Here is a 24313-nt window from a genome sequence, read left to right as displayed (position 1 = left end):
TTATGACGTTTATTATGAAAGTAGATATTTACTATTCCCTTTTCTTCTACAGGAGGATATTGTCGTTTCCATTCCCCTCTATTTCTCATACCCAAGATGATGTTGCCTTCTCTTTAAGACCCTGGCCTGAGGCGGGGTAAGAGATTCATGGAATACAGGGCTCTTCCCTATAATAGGATGTTGTGTATACTCTTTCTAAACTTTAGAAAATGAAAGTAAATGAAATGAAAATAGCCTCCACTATGGGGTTGTATAAATTAAATAATGTATGGAAATGCTCAGTGTATACTAGGAGCTCAATAAATTATAACCGTTATTAATCTAATTTCATCACTTCTAGGATCCTGGGGCTACATGTGTAAATAATGTTCATCAAGCCCCCTCCCCACCCCCAGGAAAGATTTTTTTGTTTTCCTCCACCAAACAAAGCATCGAGTATTAAATGAACTTCTCTTTTCTGTGATCTTAATGGCAGGTTAGCAATGAGAATGTTTTTAGGGTTTTTTTTTAAGATTTTAAAAATTTATTTATTTGGCAGAGAGACACAGAGAGGGAACACAAGCAGGGGGAGTGGGAGAGGGAGAAGCAGGCTTCCCGCAGAGCAGGGAGCCCGATGCGGGGCTGGATCCCAGGACCCTGGGATCATGACCTGAGCCGAAGGCAGATGCTTAATGACTGAGCCACCCAGGCGCCCCTGTTTTTAGGTTTTTTGGAGAGAAAAAGAGTGCACGAGCAGGGGGAGACTCCTAAGCAGGCCCCATGCCCAGTGCAGAACCCCACTCGGGGCTCAATCTCATGACCCTGAGATCATGACCTGAGCCGAAATCAAGAATCGGTAGCTTAACCAACTGAGCTCCCTAGGCACCCCAGCAATGAAAATGTGTAGAATCTGGGTAGGTCTGCTGTTGTAAACAGGTGAAGTATATGACAGATAATGTACTACAATGTAAGAGATCCACTAGATCAGAGGTCCCTCTCCCCCTCTGCTGTTTCTAATAGATAAAATTACAGTTAAAAGCACCCCCTTCCCCCGACTTTGAGTTATTAAGAGATTGTCCCAGTTTAGATATGAATAATTCTGGAAGATGTAATGTCTTTTTCTCTTAACAGTAAGTAAAATCTTTTTTTTTTTTTTTAAGATTTATTTATTTTAGAGAGAGAGAGAGTGCACGCACGCACGTGCACGAGTCAGTGGTGAGGGGAGGGTCAGAGGGAGAGACTCTTCAAGCAGACTCCCCGCTGATGCAGGGCTCAGTTTCACAAACCTGAGATGAGGAATGACCTGAACCGAAACCAAGAGTCAGACGCTCAACCGACTGAGCCACCCAGGCGTCCCGGTAAGTAAAATCTTAGTAAGAAACAGAAGGACGAGGGCTACTTCCTGCTAATGGAGGTAAATATAGTTTCATTCATTCATTCACTCATTCGGTTCATGCACTCTGGCTGTATGAAAGGCGCTGTCTTACACTGTGCACAACAGGAAAAAGGCAGACTTAGTTCTCACTTGTGGAATCTATAGTCTAGGGAAGAAGCCTATACTGTCTTCTCTTTGAAGAGAGACTCAGAGGTCAGGTCTTTGTTGGGAAGGCAGGAGAAGATGCAGGGCCACATAGAACATCCTGGGGAGCAGAAGGCAGAATACAGAAAGCATCAAAGTCCAAGGCGAGGGAAAGGGCTTCCACAGGAGGACGAAGACAAACTCTGCCTACTTCATTTGGAGGCAGGCAAGCCATCACTGTGGTGAGATTTGAGTTTTTCTCTTGCTCACTAAGTAGTCTGTTGACAAATGCCTTCCTCTGAATGGCCCACCGGCCACTGGCAGCTCTAATTATAGTGAATGACCTCATCCTAGCTGGTGTCATTGCAGAGAAAAACATCAGTAAGTGAAATGAACTAAGAGATATGTGTCCTCATTTATCTTCTTGCTCCTATTGCATTTTTTTCTAGAAAAAAATGTATTAAAATAATGAATCTCTTCCATCATGATCTATTTTCCTTTTGTCTGACTCAGAAGACATGTTGATTAGAGGTATTAGTCTTTCTTCATGAAAATAATATCACATATAAGCCACAACTTAAAATAAGTTTAAAAATAAAACCTTACATGCAATTTAACTGCTTTGGAACTAAGAATATATTTATTTCCTATAGAAATAATAATGCAAATCATGGGGAATCCCTCCCAACCTAACCTGTGAAGACATTCTTAATCAATAAGTGTCTGAAATAATGAAAACTAATAAGGCACAGATACAGTATTTGTGTAACATAACTAAGTAAAATAAAACTTAAATAACTTACATAGTAAAAATAAATATATATCTACATATCTTCAACAATAACGCTTAAAAAGAAAACCAAACGTCAATTGAAGAGTTAGGGAATTAGAGACTTTTCATAGGTTATAGGCACTTTTGAACACTTTATAGTTTGCTGGCACATTTCCTTTCAATTTCTGTAATTTTTTTTCATTTTCTGGATATATGTGTTTTGCTCATGTAATTGTCTTATTATCAGCACTGATTTATCTTGTGACTCATAAGACATGCAAGGATAATCCTGAACTGGAGAAAGGTGACACCAACTTTGGAGGGTGGGCAGAGAGGGAGTCTGAGTGCAAAATACCCTTAATAAGTGTCAGGTGATCACAAATTAGATAGCACTCAGCAAGTAACTGTGATAACTGTAATACATCAGAGTACTACGAGGAAGGACCAGATGGCTGATGGGGAAGAAGAGCCCTGGAGGGACACAAAGTGGTATTTGTTTGGCCATCTAAGGATATTCTATAATAAAGACAAAGATGATGACATTGGGCTAAGAAAAATAAAAATGACATCACACGGAAAATCCAAAGAATGGCATTTTTTCTCTTATTTTTCCCTTTATAAGTTAATGGGCTATAAATAGCAAATTTCAAAGTAGCCTATAGAGTCAAAAAGAAAACTGGGAAAGTGCCATGGATGATCCATTTACCTATAGAACCTGAAAATACTTGACATGGGCTCTACAAAGAAGGTCCTGGAGAAGGTAACCCAAGAAAAACTCCATTCTCCCGATACATCGGTGATGGAGACACAAGCGAACACCTTCAGAAAATTTCCTTCGTGAGACTTCTGTCTTCTCCTGATATTACCATTTAGCTTTTAAAAAATATTATTTCCAGATGTTAATTCTATTTTGGCTCTGATAACTCAGTGACCAACTCCCTTTCCCACACTTCAGATATCGCTAGAGTAGAGAAACAAACATATGCAACTTTGAAATGCATGTAAATGCTTAACGCTCTGTTGTAAGCATTAAAGAAAAACAGAATCAAATAAGGCAAAAAGAAATCAAATGAGTGGTAATCATGACTTAGTTGTCCCTTAAATAAGTGAATTGAGAATAGCAAGTAGAAAATAATTCTACATTTGCAAAGTGAGATAGTATATAAACTCTGGAAAAGTGTGTGTGTGTGTGGATGTGTGCTTTGCAGAAATCAAATATCTATAGATATCTAGAGAACTATCTAGAGAAACAGCAACACATATGTGGATGTCATTGCAAATACCCACTGGTATATGGTATATGCCTTTAAAAATAATACAGATCACATTAATAGTGGTGATGCAACCGTAGGTGAATATTCGTGTGTATAGAACCCGCTCAGGATAAGAGTTCTGGTTTACTTATAAGGAGCACAAGTGTTATTGTGACAAATTCCAAAGTAGCAGGAAATGTTATCTCTGGTCATTTGTAGTTAATCTCATGTCACTTTTGCAAGCAGACTTGCCAGTTTTTACTGGTCAACAAAAATAGCAGGATACACAGACTGAGAAGAAACGGATAAATGACACCTTTAGGTTTACCATCATTCCTTGTGTCATTGTTGTGAAACCGTTTGTAGGTGCCCAGTGCTGCATCTGTGTGATCAGAATCTGCTGGCACCTTGTTGTTCTGATGTGAACCTGATGTCTCTCTTTCGAACCCCCTTTCTGCCTCTTTCTTCTGGCTACATACACATGCAGCCCTACTTATAACCGGACCCTACCTAGAGAATATTCCTTTAGAACTGGCACTTCTGGCCTCACAACGCTCCGAGGTTGGATCCCTCCTCGTTAGTGGGTGCTGAAGGATCTTTCACATTTGACCCCTTTGTAGGATTAAAACACCAAACGCATAGGGCAGATGAGATGGGTGTTAGGGGGGAGGAGCTCAGGGAATAGTAGGGGATGGGGTCACATAACTTCAATACATAGCGGTTTCCAATACATACTTATTAAATATTTCTTTGCCTCAAACTCAAAGCTCTAGAAAAAGAAGTCATTTACCAATCAGAAGCGGTGTCTCTCCTTTGTCATTTTTGGTGTTTGGCCACACTCCCTTTTCTAGTAAAGTTCTTACATTTTCCACCAGACCAGCTTTGACTGCCAAAGTCAAGGGTGTTTCTCCATCAGAGGTCTTGAACTCCCAGAGTGTCTGGTAGGATGCTGAGATGTGAAAATATTGTATAAAGTTAAAAATCTTTACTTAAAGGATATCACAGAGATCAGAATAATCCAACATTATGTACTTTAGATTGAACAGTCAATTGATGAAAAAGATTAAAAGACATGATTAAACTTTATCAAATGATGATGAGTATAAGTAGATGAGCATGGACTTGACAGCTAGAAAACCAAAATCTATGTTTTAAGGGGTTGTTGTTGTTTTTAATGGATTGCAAGTTCTTATTTTTTGATAAATTGTAACATAACTCCTCAATCCTTTGTATTATTTAAATTGCACCTGAAATTGTTTTCTGTCAAGTGAAATCTGTGAATGTAGGAATAAGTATGTATTTGAATACTGTCAGAATATGTTAGAAAATACCATGCTTAACATCATCTTCTATATCTATTTGTCTGACTATCTGCTTAGCTATTTTTTTCTGGCTGGCTGGCTGCATAGTTAGTTATCAAGTAGCTATGATTGTCTCCTAGAGCATAGAATGAGGGAGCAACATTGATTGAAAGATAGGGCACTCACAAGACATGTTAAAAGTTGCCAAGATGTGACAAATATTGTGCTGCAACATCAGAATTATCAAAATTATTATCAATGCTTAACTCTGGGTTGATTTAACATGATATTTACTAATGTTTACATTATGAAAAAATTAATATAAGCACAAAATATTGTAAATATACTTGTTATACAATAACGATCTTTTGGAAATTGTTAAGAGATAGTTCAAGATGATAAATTAAAAACTGACTCTCCAAAGCAAAAAGCTTTATATTCGAATCAATTAATTCATGATATATATTAACTTTTATTACTTTTAGGTTATAACCACATCTTTTTTTTTTTTTTTAAGATTTTATTTATTTACTTGGCAGAGAAAGACACAGCGAGAGAGGGAACACAAGCAGGGGGAGTGGGAGAGAGAGAAGCAGGCTTCCTGCTGAGCAGGGAGCCGGATGCGGGGCTTGATCCCAGGACCCTGGAATCATGACCTGAGCCAAAGGCAGACGCTTAACGACTGAGCCACCCAGGCACCCCTATAACCACATCTTTGAGCCAACTTCTGTCATATTCGTAGAAAGATGCAAAGGGTGAACCCTGAACCTCACAAAATGTGCTAACTTTTTTTTTTTTAAGAGAGAGAGCGTGGGTGTGGGAGTCAGGGAGAGGCAGAGGGAGAGAGAAAGGGAATCTTAAGCAGGCTCCATGCCCAGTGTGGAACCCAACATGGGGCTCAAGCTCACAATCCTGAGATCATGATTTGAGCCAAAAATCAAGAGTCCAACACTTACTGACCTAGCCAACCAGGCGCCCCATAAAATATACTAATTTTTATAACTCTGAGTATAAAACATGGATATTTTCTTTTCCATATTCCTAATAATCTTTTATTCTGCTTTTTCTTTTTGCTTATGTTTGTTGGGAGCACTCAAAATTTCTACATTTTTCTTCGGTTTGGCTAAAGGGATTTTATGTTCTCTTACCATCCAGAACAACTTCAAGTATTTGTTGAATGGGTTGAACGACAGCTTCGTGCAATGGAAACCATCCTTTTTCATCAGCTTCATCCAATGCATATCTATATTTCACATATTCCTGGAGCGCAAGAATGTGACCTAAATCAAATACAGGGGCTGGTAACACATTTCTGTCTCAGCAAAGTGAAATCTCCAACCTGCCCCACTGTAGGCAATACACCCATTTACCTTGTTTTATGGCTTCCACAAGTTTTCTGTTTTGATCACTTAGTGGTGCAAATCTGCCAGAGAAAGAAAAATAAGCCGTATTTATCCCAGACTTCAAAAAAACCCAAACACTTAACTTATATTGAGTTTCTGTACATGATTTTAATAATCAAGATCTATAGGAAATGCACACAACTAATTTTATCTACTTTAAAAATGTAAATGTCTAAGAATCAGACACAGTACATTTATGATACACTAGACATAAGCACATTAGTACAGATGACAGAATTCAAGATTATAACGCTATCTCTGAAATTAGTTCTAAGCAATGAAAATGGAGTAAACAGTTGTAGTCAGAGTCAGAGGAGCTGGGTTCAGGTTTCATGATTTTGTGATCCTGGGAGGCCAATTAGCCTCTCTGGGTAGTGGTTTCTTCATCTTTAAAATGATGGGATTAGGGGCGCCTGGGTGGCTCAGTCGTTAAGCGTCTGCCTGCCTTCAGCTCAGGTCATTATCCCAGGGTCCTGGGATCGAGCCCCATGTCGGGCTCCCTGCTCTGTGGGAAGCCTGCTTCTCCCTCTCCCACTCCCTCTGCTTGTGTTCCCTCTCTCGCTGTGTCTCTCTCTGTCAAATAAATAAAACCTTTAAAAAATAAATAAATAAAATGATGGGATTAAATAGAAAGATCTCTAAGGCTTCTTCCAATTTTAAAAACTCTGTGCTCAATAAAGTTTATTGCTTTGAACTTAATAATTGCTTATTTGGGAGCTTATGATCCACACTGCATGTTAGAGCCTTTGATCAACTTATCTACAAGTGAAAGCAGGCTGAGCATTTACTGAACAAACTCCTAGTCGTTGGGCCAACAGGTCGTGATTTCAACCCTCATGGCAATTCTCTGGTGTGTGTGTTTATTCAAAGGAAACAAGGTATTTCATAACAAATTGATTCAAATCTATTAAGCAGAAACATCTGCTGGCATTCTAGGATTGTGAAAGCCTTCTTGGGAACTCTGTTGGAGATAAGGGAAAAATTAAAGAGACCTAATTTAAAGGTACTATGTCCATTTTTAAGAAGCTCAAAAGCAATAATTTTATAGCATGGAGCCTATTCAAAAGTATTACTAATTTCAGAATAATACAGGATTCTAAATACTACAATAGAAAGCAAACTAACGTTTATTTTTGTTAGAAGTATAATGTGTGTTGTTCAAGACAGAAATCTACTTTTTCAGTTTCAGACTCTGTAACTTCTGCTAAATCAGGATTGATTCAACACAAAATTGACATTTTGTGTCTAATTTGTTAACTTCTGTCATTTGGATAGCAGATAATTAAATAGGCTGTGGTTTACATAGTGCTTGTTTTTAATAAAAGCCCTCAACTCTTTCCCATTCTTTGGGGCTAGACTTAGGGGCTAGTCCACATTATTTTTTATAGTTTGAAGATGCAAAAATGAAATGCATTACTTATAAAGGTTGTCTGAGTCAGTAGCAGAAGGGGCTTTAAAATATTCAGAGCAGACTTCTGTATACCTATCTATATTTTAGTTGTAGAAACCATACTTGCAAATTTGTTCAAATTTATTGTCCTTTTTGATTCTATATTAATTTTTAAAAAATAGGCAATCTTCTACAATCAAATTCAACTAAGAATTTCCCATTGAGGTTATTTCCATCTTCCACCAGAGGTGGGGGTTTGTGGAAGATCCTATTGCCGAAGCCTCTATGCACAGTGGCCCTTGGAAAGCCATTGGATTCTCTGCCAGGAAAGAAGAGTAAGCATTTTCCTAGAGGAAGAGCCAGGAAATGTCTTTCATTTTATCTGACAACAAAATGAATGCCATAAAGAAATTCTGTTGAGGACAGTCAACTTGAATGTTACCTTTCAGAATAAAATGTAGACTTGCTGGCTTCAATGGATTCTTGAATACTGAGCTGAATATCATAACTTGTAAGATGGTCTTCATCGGGGTCATCATTAGTATCCATGACTGGATAGAATTTTTGAAAGAGGCAGTTTCTTATTATCAGCAAATGACACAGAGCAGTACATACAGTTAATGTGAACAATGCAAAATGAAAAAGTAAAATACATTCATCTTTCCCCATTGAACAAACATCAATGCAGTGAACATTTTAATCCGTATTCTATATTAAGCCCATCCTAAATTTTGAAACCTGTAATTACCTGCTCTTTAGGTATCTGCATTTTCTAATTTTGGGCTTTTTCTTTTTTCTTTCTTTAGTTAAGCTTTTAAGAACTCATTCCCCCATGCTTCTGACTTGCACTAATTTCAGCCCACTGGTTTTCTGAAGACACGGCTCTACAGAGCACATTAGAAGTTTAAAACTCAAGCCAAGAAGAAGTAAGGTGGAGACAGGAATAGAGAACAGTGAGCCTTTCACATTCCTAACTTTTAATTCTGTGTCTGCTGTGTTTGCTTGTTTGCTAATTTATTCATTTCCTCGCATTGGTAATAGTTTGCGTTGGCTGCCTTGAACTGCAGTTATTCTGTATTTGTGTTCAACTTCTAAGACTCTGTGCTCTTTGAGGGAGGGGCTCTACCTCATTCATCTTTGCACCCCTTGTGACTCTAAAAGGTGCTTGGCCCAGAGAAGCTTCTCAATGAACATTTGTTGAATTAAAATAGAAAGAACAGAAAGTCACAAATGTAGTGGCCTAGCCTTGCCCTCAAGAAATTACCAGAGCAAACAGAAGACATGAAGGAAAATTTAAACAGAAGGAACTGAGAACTGGGGCGCCTGAGTGGCTCAGTTAAGTGTCCAACTCTTGATCTCAGCTCAGGTCTCAATCTTGGGGTCATGAGTTCTCTGGGTCATGAGTTCAGTCCCCATGTTGGGCTCTATGCCCAGTGCGGAGCCTACTTAAAAAAAAAAGAAAGAAAGAAAGGAACTTTGAACTTCAAGCACTGTTCTTCCTGAGAAACTACTGTCTAGTTTCACATGTGAAGTGAACAAGTTTCAAAATTCCAGAACTTTAAAATAAAACAGGAGAGGGTTAAGGTGATAAAAACAAATAAACAAAAAAACAAAACAAAACAAAACAAAAAAACAGCTATAGGCACTTGGAGAATCTCCTTATTGACTGGCTCTGCTGGGTGTGATAGACTGCATGGTTCTTCCAGTGCTCAGGGAAATCCACCTCTATGAACTTGTGCTACCTGCATTCCTGGCCGTGGAAAGATCCTTTCAACACCTTGGCAAAAGTGCATCCTTAATACAGTTAGGGATACTGGACCTGCTACTACAGGCGTAAGTGTGGTGAAGACCAACTCTATTGAGAGGCTTCGTTGTGGGAACTGCCAGCAGGTAAATTAACCTGGCAAACAATAAGCAGAATAAAAATGAGTTTGTGCTTTTGAAGAAGAGCAAAAAACCAGAGAGGCTTCTGGGCTGATTTGCATCATTTATTGATGGCTATTTCAGGTCTCTAACACACTCACTCGTTTTAACCAAATCAGAGCCATCAGAAATGGTTGTGCAGGATGTGCACTACACAAGTCTTCCTGGCCGAGGAGGAAATCCAGCTGAATCTCCCCTAATCAAGTTGTACAATCTGGTAGCGTGCTACGCATGCCCCAAGGAGGCAGCATCTTCTCATTTGCACCAATGTGCTATGCTCTGTGCAATTCCTGAACTGAGTTGAGCATTTTTCAACAAAAGGAAGTTAAACAAAAAGATGCCAAATTATTTAGTGTTTTGAATAATAAATGAGGAGAGGTATCTTTTAGCAGCTAGTTTTCCAATCTTTTCCCAAAGTGGCAGGGTCTTAGGCTTGGGTTACTCTCCTTCAGAAAAGAGAAGAATACCGTGGCAGTGATGTTCATGATGCTTCTTGACTTGAACCTTCACATGGTTATTGTTTGGGCCCCAATTTTTGTTTTTTGGCTGGTCTGACAGGGCAAGTTGTAAGGTCTGACAGTCTCAGAGCATCGTTTGAACAATTGAAATAGGGACCATCTTACTCCATCCCCAGACCAGAGACCAACCCTCCTAGAGAGTCTCTATCCGTTCTCTGGCATAGCTCTGTCCATTACCAGCCACTTCTCTGAAGATAAACACAAAAATGTAGACTCTCATTGGCTTATGTCTTCCAAAGATCAAATTAAAGGACTGTCTCTCATTATTATTGGATCAATTGCTCTCTCTTACTTAGAAAGGAAATTTAGTAAGTGTAGAAATCAAAGTAGTTCTATGACTAGGTTTAATGATCCATATGAAATTATTTTTGATTAGTGGTACTTTATGAGCCAAAATGTATGATCTATTTGAAATTTTACATAGTGGTGTGTCTTCCCAAGGAGAAAAAAAAACAGTTTTCTGTGGGCAGTTTTCAAAACACAGTTGATATTTGCTTTACCACCTCTCATTGTACAAGTTAAGCTAAGCTCAGACTTTAAGGATGGTTCTACACATGCCGATAGCCAGGGTGCCTAACCTGTGGACACCCTGCACGTGAATTTGATGGCCTCGTTTTGATTGCATTTTCATTGTTCTGCACCAGTGCCCTACTATCATCTTGGAACATAAAAGAGAGAATAGTAGTAATGTTGGGAGGCTGCCCATGAGAGAATAACAGCATCCACTACGTGCATTTCCTCACACAGTGATATCTCAGTCTATTCAAAAAGCCAACATGCGCCCGAAGAGTCTGATTCACAAAATGGATTCAAGTAGTAGTTTACTTTTTATTAATTATTCATTGGCTCATTGTGTATCTTCCCCCCCAACCTAGAATGTAAGCCAGTAAGAGCAGAGCATTTGTATCTCCAGTGCCTAGAGAAACACCATCTCAAGGTTTGTGGTCTCTAAATGTGTGTCGAATGAATGAGTGAATGAATGAATGAATGAATGAATGAATGAATGAATGAATGAATGAATGAGTTAATTAAAAACCCACTAACATAAGCTGGGCCCTGCTTTATTCGTACAACTGACCATGTACTCAGGTATGGAGTCTTTCTTCCAACGAAACAAGTGTGATGGCCCACTCTGTGCTTGGCTTCCTTTTTCTCACTTCTGTGCTCTCACATCTTATTCCTCTTCCTTCACGAGCCCCACCAGCTCTTCCACACTCATGGCCCACCCTGCCTCAGGCCTGGCTCAAGATGTTCCTCCCGTGGAAGCCTTGCTGAAATGTTCCAGTTCCCCTTGGGCCTTCCTTATCTGTAAACATCTCCTCTTCTATGATATTTTTCCAATATCTGGATTTACCCTCCTTTTGTATTTGCCTGGGAAATTCTTCACGTATTTGTGTTTTGCATCACTGGATCATTAGTTTCCTGAGGGAAGTATCTTACTTTCTTTTTCTTTTCTATCTTTTTTCTCTACCTCCACTCCGAGTCAGCTGGGAGCAAATGGCTGTTCTCAGTAGAAAGAATTGTTGACTCCTTACTAGCAGACAAGCCCCGAGTCCTTCCAACAGCACAGTTAGGTCATGAAGTTCAGCCGGTGGCATTGCCGGCTGCCTGTCTTGCTGGTATCCCTGTGGTGATAGGGGGATTGCTGGCTCTGGGATTAGTAATGGGATCCAGAGCCTTTTTACCTATTTAAATCATCAGCTCAGCTCTAACCCTGCTTGCAATTTGGACTTCCAGTACCATAGACTCCTTATAGAACTGAGGTGATCTGTGAAAGTTTTGGTTTTGTTTTTTTTAGATGCCATTTTCACCACCATCCAGGAGAAAGTTATCTAAGACTCTTAACTATTTTGTCTCCTTAACAACAGCCGGATAGAAATAGTGAGGAAACGCTTAGCATGTGGAACAACCCCTACCTAACACAAGCTTTCTCCCACCTTTTACTGAAAGCTTGGGATGAAATGAAGATCTGTGTGCAGGTGAACGAATGTGTCAAACAGACAATCAAAGAGCATCATTGGAATGACCCCAGAGACATCGAGATGCAATGAGAAGAGCAAGAGGAGAGTTATTTATCTGCATCTCAAATTTAAAATAACCAGGACTCAATCCCAACTGAAGGCTGGCAGTACTCTATTGTCAGCCTTTATGTAAAATTGTTTAGAATAAAGCACCAACCAGGAATCTGAGGAAAGGCCAAATAATATTTTGACCTCCTTTAAGGGCTCCACTTCTCAGTCTAGAGAAATTAACTGATCCTTTCTAAATAATGGTTTGCCAATCTTATTCTGGAGAAGCCTACTAATGAGATTTATTTATTACCAATAAGTAGCAGCTAACAAAATAACTAGAACAATCATATCAGACAATTAACCTTTTCACTTAAAGCATGGGTTAACCACTGATAGATGAATGGATAAAGAAGAATGGGTAGATGAATGGCTATGTATCATGGAATATTACATAGCCATCAAAAGGATGAGATCTTGCCATTTGCCACAACATGGATGGACCTAGAGGGTATTATGCTAAGTGAAATCAGTCAGACTGAGAAAGACAAATACCATGATTTCATTCATATGTGGAATCTAAAAAAATAAAAGAAGAATAAACACACAAAAAAGTAGGATCAGGCCTATAAATACAGAAAACAAACTGATGGTCGCCAGAAGGGGATGAGAAAAATGCGGGAAGTGGAGAGGGAGTTACCGACTTCCAGTTATGGATGAACAAGTCATGGGAATAAAAGGCACAGCAGAGGGGATATAGTCAATGGTACTGTAATGGTGCTGTGTGGTGTTGTGTGGGGACAGATGGGAGCTACACTCGCAGGGAGCATGGCACAACATATGGAGCTGTTGAGTCACTATGCTGTGCACCTGGACCTGATGTAACACTGTGTGCCAACTATACTCAAAAGAAATTTATACATAAAAAAAAATAAAGTGCTGGTTAACCTTCCTCAAGGTCAAAAACACATTTGATGAAAGCGATGGATTCTCTCTCCAGAGGGATACATGCCCACTCAAAATTCCGCAAAAAATTTTGGGAAATTCATGGATCCTCAGAAGCCCTGTCACCTACGCCCGTAAAAACCCACCGAATTAAGGATTTCCAAATGCTAAATGTATTATTCAGGTATCAGTAATTAGTAGTTTACTTTACAGGTGGGCTGAGTAAAATCCTAGGTTTAGATAGTGGGAACAGGGTAAGTTTGGTGGTCATGTAAGTTTTAGAATATCTTTGGTAATTAAAAAAAAAAACTCGGTGATTATGAACCCACTTTGCATATACTGCCTTGCTTTAAACCCCCCAATTCTATTTTGTCGGTATTATAGATTCATTGTGCATAAGGGGAAACTGAGGCGTCAAGAAGTCAGGAGACCCACCCAATGTCACAGAGCTACTGCGTAGAGTCTGGAGAGGGCACAGGTACCTTCATTTTTAAGGTCTTTCCCAAGTGGCAGGAAAACAACCCACAGTCTGTTGCCCTTTAAAGAAAACACTTTGACCTTGCTCTTAACAGCCAGCTCGAAATGACAATAACTTCCAAAAATAAAAAATAGCTCCCAGGGACACATAAATCTTTCTCTTTGGCACCCTGCAATAAGGCTTTGAGTTGCGTAGGGTGGTCTGCAGTGTCCTAAACTTGCCTCCATTCTGTACTTTTTGTCTTGGAGTCCAAACATTACTGTCTTTAAAAAAAGGATCAACGTAGCAGTTGGTGCCCGACTGAAGTGGTCAAGAGGTTGGGGTGATGTTGCAAGCGATGGTGCAGGAGCGAATGTGGGTACATGACGCCTCTCTGCATCGGATTCTCTAAACTACCTCCAATCCATGTTCCATGCTAATGCTGCACCATTGATGAGTTTGTGGGCCCTAAACGGGGCTGACCATAACAGTTTCCAGCATGTCCAGTCACTTCCATGCAAGGAAGGCCTTTGTGTCCAGAAAGATCACGCTGCCCCCGGCACCTGTCACCCCAGTGTCATTCAGTTGCATCAGGGAGAGATTCTGTTCTTTATGGCTTATTGTTCCATCTTCCAGTGTAACCTTTTAAAATGCCGGCCGCACTCTTTGGGTTCCCAGTGCAGAACTAGGGTCTCTGGGAATGGTTAGAGGATGGCATGGGGTGAAAAGGGCAGAGGGTCTAAGACCTAGTCGAGTGGGGGGTGATAAGGGGGAATAAGAAAAGGGACATACAGTAAAATTTAGATTTCTTCACAGTTTTATACCCAGCCCCAGTCCAAACCCGGAGGTTCTGCCGTGTGGAAGGGGGGACCCTCATACCCTGAGGCAATTTTCTCTTACCTTGAAACTGCTACGGTTTCAGAGTGATGTGTTCATCTACTGGAGGTCCCAGAGAGAATCATCAGGATTTCTCCTACCAGAGGAATAGCAACAGTGAAAGAGGATTTTTATGTTTTGGTCTTGTTAAGAAAATACAGTTATTATATTCAAAGCAAGGTTCATTCTCACTTGCCTGCATTTTGACCATTTATATGTGTAATTTTATTTATTTTATTTATTTATTTGTTTTTGGATGTATTGGAATCAGTATGAATAAAACGTGTTATAACTTTGGTATTTACTTGGTGGTGACACACTTCTGCTCTTTCAGAATCCTGTGGCACAAAGTGGCCAATCAGATCAATGGCTTCATTGGACTGATTTCAGTGAGTCAACCAGTCAACCAAGAGATTTCAGAGAGTGCTAAAATTTTGTCAGAATTGGGGTCCAGCCCACAGACACAGCTCACTTTTTTTTTTTAAGATTTTATTTATTTATTTGATGGAGAGAGAGAGCAAGCACACAAGCAAGGCGAACGGCAGGCAGAAGGAGAAGCAGACTTCCCGCTGAGAAGGGAGCCCGATGCGGGACTCGATCCCAGGACCCCGGGATCATGACCTGAGCCGAAGGCAGACGCTTAACCGACTGAGCCACCCAGGCGTCGACACAGGTAACTTTTATTTATAAGTGATGTTACAGCAACTCCGTCCACATGGTGTAATCTGATAAATGACAGGGAGAACCAGACCAGTTCTCCTTCCTCGGTAGCACAACTTGCTCTGCTGGTAAATTGAACACAGACGCACGCATGCACAAACACACACACACCGTTCAAAAAAATCAGTGTTACTTTTACATTGCTTCAAAGAGATACAGTTTGACATTCTAGAAAAGATATAAAGAGGCAAAGTATACTAACTATTGGCTAAATAAATGATTGAATAATCAAATAAACACTACTCTTAAAACTAGCAAATTAATAGATTCACCTTGTGTTTCTTATGTCATATGTTTTTGCAAGTTCACTTCCTGTTTTAGAGCTGCATTAACTGAGGCTTAGTTTTTACGTAAATACACTAGTGATAAGACCTATCGTATTAGTTTCGCTTATCTCTAGTTTCATATTATAACATTAGATATTTTTACTCTCTACTATTGATTTCTGTGTCAAATCCAATTACAACAGAGATATAAGAAGATGCATGCTAGTTTGTGAAAATGGTACACAGAACAGGAAGGAGCTCTAGATTCACAAATAGGTGGATTTCTAGAGGAATATAGAATAGAAAAAAACAGCAAGATGGCCTATGAAAAGGCAACTTAATAGATAATGCCCTTACCACGAGCTCAAATGATAATATGATTTTTTTAAAAGCCCTACCCTTTGTTTATAATTCTAAATCTAGGAATCTATCTTATAGAAATAATCAAAGATATGGACAAAAAAATTATATGTGAAAATGTTCACCTCAGCCATATTTAACTGCCAAGACATTAGAAACAATCAGATGTCCAACAAGAGGAAATTTGTATAAGACATTATAGTATATCTAAGCAATGGAAAACTCTACAGTTACTAAAATTCATATCCTTGTAGAATATTTATTGCCATAGATAAAGTGCCATGTATGAGAATGATGTTCATTTCATCAGATCTGACCGGCTGCTTGGAAGAAACTAAAATTGACTTTATGGAACCAAAGTTTACAAAGCCTTCCAGAAAACTGGCCTGGCATCTGGCCCACAGGCTGAACCTTACAGGTAGTGAAACAGGTCAGGGACCGTGGTGACTTTGGTAAGAGAGAAATTTGCACAAATTTGTAGTAAAGCAGGTGAAATCTGGTGGAGAGAGTTTCTTGGCTTGGGGAAGAACAGAAATCTGAAAGACTGATCCATTTATCTGAATCATCCAAGTAAAGGCTTTGTTACTGAGTTATTCTGTCTGCACGAGACCAAAAGTTCATTTTCCACTAATTAATGAGTGGCAGCTTCTGAGGAAGATGAGGCCAGTTACAGACAAAATAGCTACATTTGGTTTAGACAACTGAGTGCTAGGGTAAAATGTTTTGACTACATTAATTAGCCACAATAATAAAAATGAAATGCCTCTAGACTTTAACAAAAGCATTGTTTATGTACTATATATGTATATGAACACACTACTATAGTATATGTCTATACTATATATATGGTATATGTATATACTACTATATGGACGTGTTCATTTCAGATGGCAGAAGTTCCTGCTTGAGGCTCAAGTCAAATCTTTACCCATTCGAAACTCAAGCAGTAATGAGCCATTGCATTTCTTCATCTTTTATTTTGAAATCACATACAGGCCATTGATTTCTTTCTGGGGGAGATAGTTGGGTGTAGCAGTTGAAACTTTGTTCAAATCCTGCCCTCTGGATTAGCTGCCTCATTAACTGTGTTTGATGTGAGTCGTCAGCAAACATTACCTGTTATTTTCCTGTAGTTGAACTCCTCTGGAATGAGGAACTAGAATTCTAAGGGTTGTTAGGCAGTTTTAGCTCTATTCCTCACCCTTGAACAGGCACTCTGACATACTCATTATTTCCGTCTCCTTCCTTTTCTCTAGAATCACCAGATTTCAGAGTTGACCATTAGGTAGCCCCACCTGTAAATTCCATTTACAACATGCCCAACGAGTAATTGTTCAGCTTCAGCCCTCACCACCAAAGTGACAGGAAGCTTATATCCCCACAGAGCCCTTCATCTTCGGCCAGCTTTAGCAATTAGGAAAACCAGTGAAGTTGAATCCATCTCCTCAAATCATTATTCTATGATCCTAGTTCTATTCCTCAGAGTCACACTGATAAAATGTTGTTCCTTTGCTACATGAGAGCCCTTTAATCATTCCCCAGGAAGGCTGTTAAGTCTCAGTGAGCCTTCTCCTCCCGAGGCAAGACAACTTCTCTTCCTGTGCCGTGGGTTCACCTCCCTCCGCCATCTTGATCACTTTCCTGTAAACACACTCGTTTATCCATTTCTTTCTAAAAGTGGCTCTGGACCATGGGCTCTGATGGGAGCACAACACCTGTAGTCAGACCAACACAACATTAAGCAGGTGTGACCACCTCCCTTTTCCTAGACACTATAGATCTGTTAATTTAGCCTAAGCTTAGATGAATATGGGGGCTATCATGTTACACGCTTGATTTGGACCCCTACTGGCCCAAATTCTACATCTCATATTTTTTCTCACATTGCTCTGCATTTCTGTGCAGGACTCTTTATTTAACCCTATTACATTTCTTTCTTTCTTTCTTTTTTTTTTTTTTTTAAGATTCCAGTCTGGGGGCGCCTGAGTGCCTCAGATGGTTAAGCATCTGCCTTCGGCTCAGGTCATGATCTCAGGGTCTTGGGATCGAGTCCCGCATTGGGCTTCCTGCTTTTTGGGAGCCTGCTTCTCCCTCTGCCTCTCTCCCTCTCTGTCTCTCATGAATAAATAAATAAAATCTTTAAAAAAAAAAAAAAAAGATTCCAGTCTGCTAAGATCTAATGCATTTTCTATCCCTCCAAGTATTGTTCTATTTGCAGATCTATTTGCATGTCTTCTATATGTCCATCTGCTCCATTAATAATGATAAATGTTGAACAGAAATTGACACAGGACAGAGAGGTCTTCAGGTTGACATTGATCTATTATTTAGCACCTTTCAGGAAAAACTGTTTATCTAGTTACAAATCCTCCCAAATACTCCACCATCTAGTATTAATGTCTCCTTTTTGATAACCATCATCAAGAAATACTGTCAAATACTTTGTTGAAATACAGGTGCATAATGTCTATTACATTTCCTTTCTCTACTAAATCAAAAAGATAAAGGAGGAATATTGACCCACCAGTTCTCGGTGATTATTATTTTTTTTCCTAAGGATTTTCAAACCATCTTATTCATTCATTAAAAAATATGTGTTCAGTGTCTGCTATGTTCCAGGCATAGTGCTAGACACAAGACAATAGGATCCATGCCCTCAGGGAGTTTGCTGTCTTTAAAAATGCATTCTAGACTTTTCCCTAGAAACAACACCAGTTGCTCCCCTCCTTTCCAAAGTTTGGCAGAAAGTCAAGCACGGCACATCCTCAATAAAAATTTGTTTTATTGAATTTAATAACTATTATAAGTAACAACTATTGAGTACTTACCTGTGACATGCATTATGCTAAGTACCTTAGTCAGTTATGACATTTAATTTTGATAACACACTTTCCCCTCTTTTGCAGATAAGGAAACTGAGGCACAGAGCTGTGAGGTAATTTGCCCACACTTGCACATCTAGTGAGTGGTGGAGATGTGGATAGAAACCCAGTTGTGTGGCATGAGAGGTCACCCAGGCTTAACCACTCTACTCTAACTGATGATTCATCTACTGTAATAGAATTCATGAAAAGAAGGTCTCATTTTGTAACCCAAATATTCGGAAGTTTTCTAAAAGTTTAAGCAAATGATCAGCAATCTATCAAACAATTCTAGTGGAAATATACATATTTTATGTAAATTTTCATCTGAAAACAAGCTATTCCCACAGAAACAACCGAAGTGTAAAATTACAATACTTTATGACGATAATATAATGTTCTCAGCACAATGCTGAGTTAGGACTTCCTCATCCACATCACTGCTATTTCACAGAAATCATTTCCTTTTAGATGTAGAAGGTTCTTTAGATGGTGTGTGTTCATTTACAAACCAGATGGGTGATGGGCTCAGGTAAATTCTAAGGGCTTTCCAGTCCCAAGATTCTATGATTTATTTTGCAGAAGTAAATTTCCAATTCTACTGAGTTCCTTTTTTTCATCTGATTTAAAAGAACTGAAAGGAATTTTTTGACCTGAACATAAAGCATCTATCTTTTGCTGTAAGTGATGAAAAAGCCTTGATAGAAATTTATTTTAATTAGTCACAAAAATCATTTAATATTTTTCTCAGAAACGAGGGCCAGCTAAGACCCTTCTGAGATTCCATAGTGTATATATTGACACTTTCTCTAAGCATACTCATTCTTGATCTGTTTTTCTCATGATATTATTATGCTTCATAACTATGCCATGGAGTTAATATTCTCTGAACAAACAAAAAATAACCCTGCCTTTATTCTCTGATTAAAAAGGCCCTAGAAAGGCAAACCCATGGGTGATCAATTAGAAAGAAAGTAATGAGAAGCTACCACTACATGTATTTCCATCCTTTTAAAATATTCCCAATACTAAACTACTTAATAAGCAAGCTGGTGAGGTACAGATCAAATATTTCATAATCTCACCTTTTGGAATGATCATCTTGTCATTCTTATCCAGGGCCTTGCCTTCCTAAACCAGAGGAAGTGCTTGGAGCCAATGTGTTCCTCTGTGTATCTAAAATTAAGTACCCAGTTGGTGGTTAAATTAAGATCTGACCTTGAACAACTGAAACATAAGCAGTTCCTGGCACACAATAAAGTATTACCCATGACTTCTCTAGACTCTCATCAAAAGAAACATAAGCCCACAGAGGTATAATAAGATTATCTGTGTCCTGATTGGTTCAAAGAGCGCTCATGAAAATAAATGATCTGCCAACCCAGCTGCAGTGAGGGGTCCTGCAGAGGGAACCAAGCAAAACCACTTCAGTAGAATTTTTACGTATCTTAAAATTAATTGTTTAAGAGACAAAACTGTGAGTCTGTGTGTCTACAGATCCAAATCCACTTGTAATCAATTTTTAACACACACTATTTCTCGTTCTTCATCTTTTAGACTCACATCAAATCTCATTAAATACAATCTTCTTGGTGTATGAATTTACTGCCCTTCATTTGATTTGCATTGCATACCTGCCAGTCTGATACACCGATGGGGATATGACATTCAGTGACATCTAATCTGATCAAGGATTTTTAGGTCAAGTTATAAAACATATAGTCTGAAAAAAAGTGAGCAGCTGATGTAAAGCAGCAGAAAAATCAGGATTTTAATTGGGGAGGGTTGTTTATTTCCTGTTTTAAAAAAACCCAATGCAATTGAGTGTCTTACTAATTTTCTAATGAAAATAATCGGCCTTAAATTTGTTTTGACATGGCTCTTCTTGGATTAGCTTGGGCCACTGTCAGCATTCACAAAGCCATCTGGCTTCTGTCCCCAGCACTTAACTAAAACAACTCTTCTAAAGGGCGTCAATGCCCCCCTAGTGTCTAAAGACACTGTGTGTATTACTTTTCAGACTGTCTGTTAGATTTCTGCCATCAGTCCCTCCCTTTCTCCTGAACTGACTACTCCCAGCCTTCGGGGAGAACTGTATGCTTTTGTTTTTCTTCTGTCTGACCCATTTTTTGGACTTGGTGTCAATGAATAAACACATCAACTGTAGTGAATTTACAGTTTTACTTTCAAACTTTGAATGTCATAAACATGAAATCAGAGGTCCTGGCTCTTCTTTGTGATAGAAGAGGCTGTACTTCAGTCATTCTCAGAGCAGACCTTGAGAAATATTATGTATTTATACCACTATTAACTGTATCTTGAAATGGTCAAGGTTGAGGGTTAGAACATTGTGCATGTTTTATAACTATTAATATAATTTGGAATTTTTCAATAAAAATTCTTATAAAAAACAAATGGCATTGTGAAACCCTTTAATTTTTATACAGTACGTTTTTAAACTAACAATATTAAAAATTCATATGAAGGCTTAGAGTACAATGCAATTTATGGATAAAATCTATACCCAACATTTAAAAATGTGGTTTGGCACATTTCAGGGACATTTCTGCTCTTATACCGATAAATTTATGGCTGTTTTATCCATTTATATAATAGTTATTATAGATCTCCTTAGATCACACAATATTTAAAATAATGCTTAAAATAACAAAGGACAAAAAAGAGACTGGGTGCCAAATAAATGAAAATATGTTCCTGATGTCGTAGGCCCATGAACAAGTCTTACCTTACCACTTACTGTCTCTGTCACCTTAGATTTGCTGTTTAAATTTTTTGAGACTCAATTTTTTCATCTGAAATGAATAATAATAATAACCATAATAATGAAAATAATAATATAATGACCATGACACCCACCATTTTTAAGAGGCCTATTCCTTGAACAGTTAATCTTCTCTACACACACAATAAAGCATGTTTTGAGTAATTCAAATATTTAAAAGAATGATCTGTTCATATGCTTATAATCATTTCCATATTTGTCTGTTTTGGAAGTTGGCTTTTCCTGTTGATCTTCTCAAAATGGAAACAAAGTGAATCAGATTTTTGAACAGTGGACTTCGGGTTTGCCTGGAAAGAGTGTTTCAAGCAGAGAGTATGATCAAGCTGTGAATTTTGTATACAACTGCTGTTCTGAGGAAGGCACATATAGTGATACTGACATCCAAATACATGTCCTTGCGTCTTTATATGGCAAGAAATCCATGTCCTGTTCCACAATGATAATTACAGCAACTAAAATGAGGAGTCTTAGGTTGAAAGGGTTGAATGAAGCACAGTGTCAGAAGGACTGTCCCTGGAAGCACCCATCTTATTTGGGGAACGAAGGATTTGGGTAGCATTGTACATTAACTTCCAGAAAGCACGTGGCTTCCTGGCCTCCATGTTTAAGGCACCTGCTGCCACTCACTCCTTACTTGCTCACAGGTACTACGTGTTCCTGAAAACATGGGTCTTGCAGGCCTTTGCCGGTGAGTTAAAAATACAAATCTTGCTAAGATTAGCCAAACAATCACATCCACCCCCACCCCGACAAAGCCATTTATCAGATTCCTTTGGGATCCGGCCCTTTCTTTATAAAAGCCTTATCAGACTGCAATTTTATCTTTGCCTTCTGGGCAAAATGGCATGGTCCAAACTCCTTGGAGAACGCTGCTTTGTTTTGTCCCATTATTTTGCAGTTTAGTAAGCAACATCTATGTATGTGTCACTTGGTTTCATTTTTACTTTGAAATACAGTATTTCCAATTTTCTCCTCCTCCTTCCTCCCTTTCTTGCACTTGTTCATTATTTTGGTTGTGCGGGGTTGTGATTAAAAAATGCACATTTTATTTCAATTGTATATAAAACAGCAGAAAAATGTGAGAAAGACAAAAGATACTTTATTTCTGGTGTTCATCCAGGGACTTTGATAATTGGTGGTTTGCTTTCACTGTGCTTTCTGCTGTTTTGTTTTGTTTCTCAGACTTAAAAGCCGAACCTGTGAGTCGAATGGATCAGCACCACACTCCACCAGGGTGCTGACGTCACAGGCCTCTGAGGAAGCTGCATCCTTGACATCGCTCCTGCCATCTTGTTTCCATATAGCAGCAAAGAGGCAAGTGACAAGAAAGCAGTTTTTAGTAAGGCACCACTGTAGACAGCATGCTAAGCCAATGGTGAGCAAAAAAGGGGAAGTGTTCTGTCCTGGCACTTAGTTATACGCACTTTATCCCCGGTGTCTGCTAAAGTGCTCACCATGTTGGGAGCATACATGAAATATATGCTAAATGCTCTCTAAACACTGTGACTTGTTCATCTGGGTTAGCAGTTTTTTCTTTTCCTTTTTTTTTTTTTTTTTTAAGATTCGTTCATTTATTTGAGAGAGAGAGTGGGGAAGAGAGACAGAGGCAGAGGGAGAGAGAGTCTCAAGCAGACTCTGTGCTGAGTGTGGAGCCCAACACGGGGCTTGATCTCATGATCCTGAGATTGCAACCTGAGCTAAAACCAAGAGTCGGAAGCTCAACCGACTGTGCCACCCAGGTGCCCCCGCATTTATTTCTTATTTATTTTAACTAAAGTTGAATTCAATTAATACTTAGTCATAGTAAGTTTCAAGAAAGCAGGTTGATGTAATTAATTTTCACTACCATGGAAGACATTTCAGGAACATCAAAGAGAAAGAACCCTGGATTGAAAGAAGGCAGGGAATTTGGATTTTAGTTTCAGGTGTGCCCATGTTTTTGTGAGTTAAGGCAAATCACTTAAATGTCAATGCCCTGGTTTCCACCTATATAATAATTCTGCTCTTGTTATTTCACATCATTCATATGAGAGTAAAATGAGAGCATAATTAGGAAGTTCTTTGAAAAAATAGTAATCACTCTACAGATCGAGTACTTACTATCATATTGTTCAGTTGGCCCTTGAAGGTTTGAACTGCATGGATCACTGATACATAGATGTTTTTAATACAATACCATAAATGTATTTTCTCCATAATATTGTCTTTTCTCTAGCTTACTTTATTATAAGAATACTATAGAAAACACATATAACATACAAAATGTGTGTTAACTGCTGTTGGTAAGGCTTCTGGTCAACACTAGGCTATTAGTGGTTAAGTTTTGAGGGAGTCAACAGTCATACACGGATTTTTGACTGCATGGGGGCTGGCGTCCCTAATCCCCATGTTGTTCAAAGGTCAGCTGTATTATATTTTGGAGACCTAAAATGGACATTAAAGAAACTATCCCATTTGGCTGCCTAGTCTATATGTGGACACACACACTGTAATATACACAGAATGGTGCAGTGGTGCGAGGCCACATCAGGATATACATGTGGAGAGAGGTGGGACATGCAGTTCTGGTCCTTAAGAAGTTTACCATTGTGGGGTGGCTCAGTCAGTTAAGCATCCGACTCTTGATTTCAACTCAGGTCATGGTCTCAGGGTCATGAGATCAAGCCCCATGTCAGGCTCTGCACAGAGCATAGAGTCTGCTTGAGATTCTCTCTCTCCCTCTCTCTCCGCCCCTCCGCCACCCACTGTCACTCACGTTCTCCCCTCTCTCAAAAATAAATAAATAAATAAATAATAAAAAAAGAAGTTTACCATTGTGTAGAGAATAAATAAGTAGAAAAGGAGCCAGAATTGGGTAAGAGTGATAATGCATAAGTAGCCTTAGAGGAGAAGGCCAGAGAACAAAGACATACACATGTTTGAGTTTTAAAAAGAGAAAAAAATGTCTTTACATCAATA

At 38.9% G+C, this 24313-nt stretch overlaps 1 protein-coding gene across 2 annotated transcripts in view; it reads right to left on the bottom strand.

Annotated features, from left to right (window-relative positions):
- ASB15 (ankyrin repeat and SOCS box containing 15) overlaps positions 1 to 19723 on the bottom strand; it is a 30664-nt gene extending 10941 nt beyond the window's left edge. The window contains exons 1-6 of one of the 2 annotated variants that reach the window (XM_035021029.1): positions 19638 to 19723; positions 14370 to 14442; positions 8060 to 8197; positions 6195 to 6247; positions 5973 to 6104; positions 4314 to 4472 (exon numbers count right to left, since the gene is read on the bottom strand). In XM_035021029.1, coding sequence (XP_034876920.1) covers positions 4314 to 4472; positions 5973 to 6104; positions 6195 to 6247; positions 8060 to 8166 — 451 coding nt within the window. In that variant the 5' untranslated portion in view covers positions 8167 to 8197; positions 14370 to 14442; positions 19638 to 19723. The remainder of the gene's footprint in view (positions 1 to 4313; positions 4473 to 5972; positions 6105 to 6194; positions 6248 to 8059; positions 8198 to 14369; positions 14443 to 19637) is intronic. The other variant, XM_035021028.1, reaches the window with a different exon arrangement.
- Between the last annotated feature and the right edge of the window lie 4590 nt (positions 19724 to 24313).

The sequence above is a fragment of the Mirounga leonina genome, unplaced genomic scaffold, assembly GCF_011800145.1.
Source record: "Mirounga leonina isolate KUSES-001 unplaced genomic scaffold, KU_Mleo_1.0 Mir_174, whole genome shotgun sequence".
NCBI lineage: Eukaryota > Metazoa > Chordata > Mammalia > Carnivora > Phocidae > Mirounga > Mirounga leonina.
This window is presented reverse-complemented; position numbering and strand designations above follow the sequence as displayed.